The following is a 5,988-nucleotide window of genomic DNA, read 5'->3' on the forward strand; positions in this document are numbered from 1 at the left end:
TACATATATATATATAATTTTTGTTTGCATTATTCCTTTACTTGTTTGTTTGTTCGTTTGTTTGTTTGTTTGTCTGTCTGTCCGTTTGTTCGTTTGTTCGTTCGTTGAAGAACGTGTTAAGATGACCTCCTTCCAATCAATACAAAAAAGGAATCAGACACTCAAGCGATGAAATGGATGTAATAAATAAAGATTACTTAAGATCAAATTTTAAACCACACACTCGCAGAAACAAACAGGAACACACATAAACATAAACACATAAACATGGACTTACATAAGCATAAACACATAAACACTAACTTACATAAGCATAAACACATAAACATTGTTTGAGTGAAAAAGAAAACAATAATTGTTGTGTTTTATGGTGGTGAAAATTGTGTTTACATATATAGAACATAAATACAAAACATACATTCAGCAACAAAGACCCATATAAAAATTTTATGCGAAAAAAAAGAACTAAAAATATCCGAACGACAAGTTGAATTAGAAGCATCATCGATAGATGTACAATGAATTAAACGGAGAGAAAGGCTTACCTTAGTTCGAAAAAGTATTTTTGTATGTTTGTTTATGTCTTTGTTTTTATGTATGTATGTATGTATGTATGTATGTATGTATGTATGTATGTATGTATGTATGTATGTATGTATGTATGTTTGTTTGGTTGAATGCATCTATCTATGTCAAAAGTTTTTCTAACATATAAAAAAACGAAATGTGACAGGACTTATATGCAAACATTCAGACACACACACATACAAAAACACACACACACACATACATACATACAAACACACACACACATACATGCACACGTACATACACAAATACAAAGCGTTACTGTTTACGTGTTAGCAAAATGATATTTCTTCGAATTTTTTTCTCAATAGTAATTGAGTTAGCGATACACGCATTCTCTATAAATGGTATTTGGGTATTTTATTCTTGCTCATATTATTGTTGTTGTTTTTTATGGTGACGTCATTTTCGCCATCATCATCATCATCGCGATCGTCATCTTTCATAATTTCAATCTCAACGACGTAATCACTATCATCATCGTTGTTATCATCATCATCATTGTCTTCAGCAGCAGCAGCAGCAGCAGCAGTAGCAGTAGTAGCAGCAGAATCGTCGTCGTCGTCGTTATCATCACCACCATCATCATTGCAAACAACACAACATGATCAATCATTATTATGAATGTAATCAAATTACTTTAAATTGGTAGATGTTTGTTTCATACGTTTGTTCATTCGTTCATTCATTCATCCATTTTTTTATTCATTTATCTATTTTTTCATTCATTCATACATTCATCCACTCATCCACTCACTCACTCACTCACTCACTCATTCACTCACTCACTCACTCACTCACTCACTCGCTCACTCACTCACTCACTCACTCACTCAATCGTCGTCATCATCGAAACCAATTGATCTTTGAAGCATCCTTTTCTTATTCAATCTCTTGCTAGTTGGTTGTTTATTATTGTTGTTGTTGTTGATATTGTTGTTGTTGTTGTTTGAAAATTCTTTGTCATCAACGTCATTTCCGTTAATTATATCTCTCACAACACACGGCTGGTTACTGATATCAGGAGGCCAATAAAAATCACCATCATCACCATCATCACCACCATCATCACCACCATCATCACCACCATCATTATCATCATCGCCACCACCACAACCACCAAATCTGACATCGTTATCATTACTGCCAGAATAACCAAAATCATTATCATAACTTTTGCCTGGACGATCGATTTCCTCGTAATCATTGCAGGCGTTTGTTGTTGTTGTTGATGTTGTTGTTGATGTTGCTGAAGTTGTTGTTGTTGATGATGTTGTTGTTGACGTTGTTGTTGTTGATTTTTTGGATGTTTTAGTAGCAACATTCAAGTCATCATCGAACTGAGCGACGACTCCAAACTCATCTGTCAATACGAATTTCGGACAGGTTGTACTATTTAAAGTTATTCCCGCTGGTCGGCCATCTAGTTTTTGTTGTTGTTGCTGTTGTTGTCGTTGTTGTTGTGTTTTCAATTTAATTCTTTCCATTTCCTTTTCCGGTGTCGTTTCATTCAATTTGTTTTTGTTTATGTCGCAGAAATTGTTTTTGTTGCGGCTGTTTATGTTGATCATTATCATGTCGTTACTATCATTTTTGTTGTGGTTGTTGTTGTTGTATGAAACGTTCATTTTATCATCATCAACAACATCGTTGTTGCTGTTGATGTTGTTGTTTATAGATTTTAATAACACCATGTCTCCGATATCTCGTCGCTTGTTAACGTTTCCAATGGCGTCATCATCACTATCATCATCATTGTTGTTGTTTATTTCTTTACCTCCAACAGCAGCAGCTGCTGCAGTAGCTGCAACAACATCATCATCATTACCAACAACAAAACTAACTTCCTCTATATCATCACAAACAACAATATAACCTTGACTTTTACCAACATTATCACCATCACCACGAGTATCGTTATCATCACCTCCACAGGCATCATTATCATCGCTTCTTTGGTTGGCGCCATTTTTGCTGTTACTTTTCCCGCGGTTTTTATTTCTTCGGCAGCCATGTTGCATTTTTGAGATGAGGACGAGTAGTATGATTGCACCTAGAACGAGAAATGCACCGAAAGCACTGGCGAACGTAAGTGCAACTGAACTTGGAGTCGTTGTGGCAAGAATGCATAGTTGCTTGTGTTGTTGTGTCTCGAAGTGTTGATGTTGTTGTTGTTGTTGTAGTTGCTGATGGATTGAACGATAGGACACGTTCTCCTTAGTGTTATTTTCGTTAATTTCTCGTATTTTGCGATGATGTTGTTGGTGTTGTTGTTGGTGTTGTTGTTGATGTTTTTGATGTTGTTGATTTTGTTGATGTTTTTGATGTTGTTGATTTTGTTGATGTTGTTGTTGTTCTTGTTGCAAACTTTTTTCGTAACGATGAGATTGAGAACAATTGAAATGACAATTATGATTAGAAAAACTTGAAAGATGATTGAAATGTTGATAATAATAGTCGTGAAATAGACGACGATGATGCAGTTGTTGTTGTTGTTGTTGTTGCTGCTGCTGATGATGATGTTGTTGATGATGTTGTTGATGATGACGAGTTGAATGATTAGGCGGCTGTTTGTCTGCGTCATTAAATATCTCATTTGAATGACGTTTGAAAAGTAGCAGGTGATGATTGTGCTGATGACGTGAAGGAGATGACGACGACGACGATGTTGTTGTTGTTGTTGTTGTTGTTGTTGTTATTCTTGATGATGATGGTAATAGTGACGACGCTGATGAGGATAATGACAAGGCTTCCAATTTTTTAAAAGTTTTTTCTGAAAAATTTCTCTTAGAAGTCGCTGAAAAATTTGTAAATTTTTCAATACCTAGGAAATTACTTGTTGATTGTCGATCGGTTTGTTGTTGTTTCTGATGTTGTTTCTGATGTTGTTGATGTTGATGATGATTTTGTTGTCGTGTTTGTTGTTTATGTTGATATTGTTGTTGTTTTCGTTGATGTTGTTGTTGTTGCTGTTGCTGTTGGTGTTGAAGTTGTTGGCGATTAAAAGTTGGATGTTGTTTAATTGAACGGCCTATCTTATCTCGAACGAGCTTCATCATGTTGCTTTGTTGGTTCTGTTTTTCAACAGCATCATCATCAACACCGACCTTATCATCACATCATTATCATCATCGTTACTAATTTTGACATCATTATCAGCACCTCCTTCTTCATCATCGTCATAATAATTACTATCATTGTTATTATTTTCTTTCATTCTATCATTGCTGCCATTGAATTTATTTCCATAATCGTAATTATTTTGAAAAAGATTCTTGCTATTCTTATTCTTCTTCTTATTATTATTGTTGTTGTTGTTGTTGTTGTTATTGTTGTTATTGTTGACGTCATCGCCGAACACGATACAAATCCTATATTGCGTGTTCTCATGTAGGTGCTGCAGTTCAATGGTCCCCGTCATTGTTGTTGTCGTTGATGTTGTTGATGCTGTCGTTGTTGTTGTTGTTGATGTTGTTGTTGATGTTGTTGTTGATGTTAGAAATGATGATGACGGTGCTGTTAATGATGGCATTAAGTTTTGATGTACGTTGTTATTTTCGACAATCTTGTTGGTGTTGTTGGTGTTGTTGATGTTGTTGTAGTTGTTAATATGAGTATTGTTGTTGTTGTTGTCGTCGCGGTCGTCGTGCAATTCATCTTGAGCACTCCTCAACAGACATGACGTCACTCGAACGTAATCACTATATTGAATGCGAGAACTGCCGACTGCCTGATAACTAATCCTAAACTTAATTACTTCATTAGACTCGTATGGATAATGACGACGACGAAGATGATGACGATGATGATGATGGTTGTTATAAATATTATTGTCATTATTATTATTATTATTATTATTATTATTATCAGCATTATGAAATTTTACGAAATTATCAATTGAAAAATTTGATGAATCTTTAATGGGGCTGGATTTCAAAATGAAAAAATTTGTAGATTTTGTTGTTGTTGTTGCTGTTGTTGTTGTTGTTGTTGTTGTGTATGTCATTGATATTTTTGTTGTTTTTGGAATTGATGTCACCAATCTTTTGAATATGTTAACAACTTGTTGTTGGTTGAAAACATAATGATGTTTTTGATGTGGTGGCTGTTGGTGTAGTAGCTGCTGCTGTTGTTGCTGTTGTTGTTGCTGCTGTTGTTGTTGCTGCTGTTGTTGTTGCTGCTGCTGCTGTGGTTGCTGCTGCTGTTGTTGTTGGTCATTTGTCGTCACATAGTTGAGTTGAATTAACTGACCACACTTTCCATCTTGAATGACGAAACTCCATTCAACTGTCAGAGCGTCTTTTGACGAAGTTGAAAGTTTAAGAGATGCGTTTTTTATCAAATCTGTTATTGATGTCATTTTGATATTGTTGTTGCCAGTCTAACTGTAGTTTTTGTTGTTGTCGTTGTTGTTGTTGTTGTTGTCGTTGTTGTTGTTGTTGTTGTTGTGTGGTTTGGAAATCCAGGCATTCTTTGTAGTTGAATGAATCTTTGTTAACGTCATAACCTCGTGGCGTATGCTGTTTTCAATTAAATTTCTTTGCTGTTAGTATTTTTATTGATGCTAATTTCACTATTGCTGTTCATTCAGTTGTTGTTGTTGTTAGTTAGTTACAGAATAAAAACCTCGAAACGGTGAAAAACATAACAATAATCCTTACAAAATCAAAATAAATAAAGTAATTAATTTAATTTAATTAACTATAATAATGGAAATGTGATAATTAAGTAATTAAGGATGACTGAGTGATTGTATTAATAGTAAAACGTTGCGGTAAAGTTGCCAACACATTTTTTTCATTACTCTTATTTCTAAGAATAAAACAATTTTTCAACAGATCCATCTTCTCTTTCATATATAAACTGACGCACATTCATGCACCCATGCATTCATATATGCACCAAAAAAAGGCGTACATACGTACGTACATACATACATACATGCACGCATGCATACATACATACATGCATACTACCATGCATACATTCATATACACATGCATGCAAACATACAAATATAAATTTTGAAATAAATAAAGTTTGTAATCTTCATCACGGCTGTATTAAAATTTCATTTTACATTAATCTGACAGGGCTAATGTAAGCAAGGTGCTTAAATCTTTAGCCAAATATACATAACTTGCATACATAAACATACAAACAAACAAACAAACAAACGAACGAACAAACAAATACCTTTGTATACAGTCACACAAGTGCTGCCAATAAAATTTAAAAAAAAACATACACGCATACATGCATACACATATTCATGCATACAGACATACAAAAAATACATACACAAACACACACACACACACACACATATACAACATTTCACACAAACACACATATATATACACACACACAAACATATACAAAAAACATAAAAACCACCCT

General features: G+C 34.3%; 1 protein-coding gene across 1 annotated transcript; it reads right to left on the reverse strand.

Annotated features, from left to right (window-relative positions):
- Positions 1-1,421: 1,421 nt before the first annotated feature.
- HELRODRAFT_166371 (hypothetical protein) lies at positions 1,422-4,948 on the reverse strand (the record flags this gene model as incomplete). Its single annotated transcript, XM_009033307.1, has 4 exons — positions 1,422-2,774; positions 3,425-3,563; positions 3,696-4,035; positions 4,840-4,948. The coding sequence occupies 4 exons, from the start codon at positions 4,946-4,948 to the stop codon at positions 1,422-1,424; spliced, it is 1,941 nt and encodes a 646-aa protein (XP_009031555.1).
- Between the last annotated feature and the right edge of the window lie 1,040 nt (positions 4,949-5,988).

This window comes from Helobdella robusta, assembly GCF_000326865.2.
Source record: "Helobdella robusta unplaced genomic scaffold HELROscaffold_9, whole genome shotgun sequence".
NCBI lineage: Eukaryota > Metazoa > Annelida > Clitellata > Rhynchobdellida > Glossiphoniidae > Helobdella > Helobdella robusta.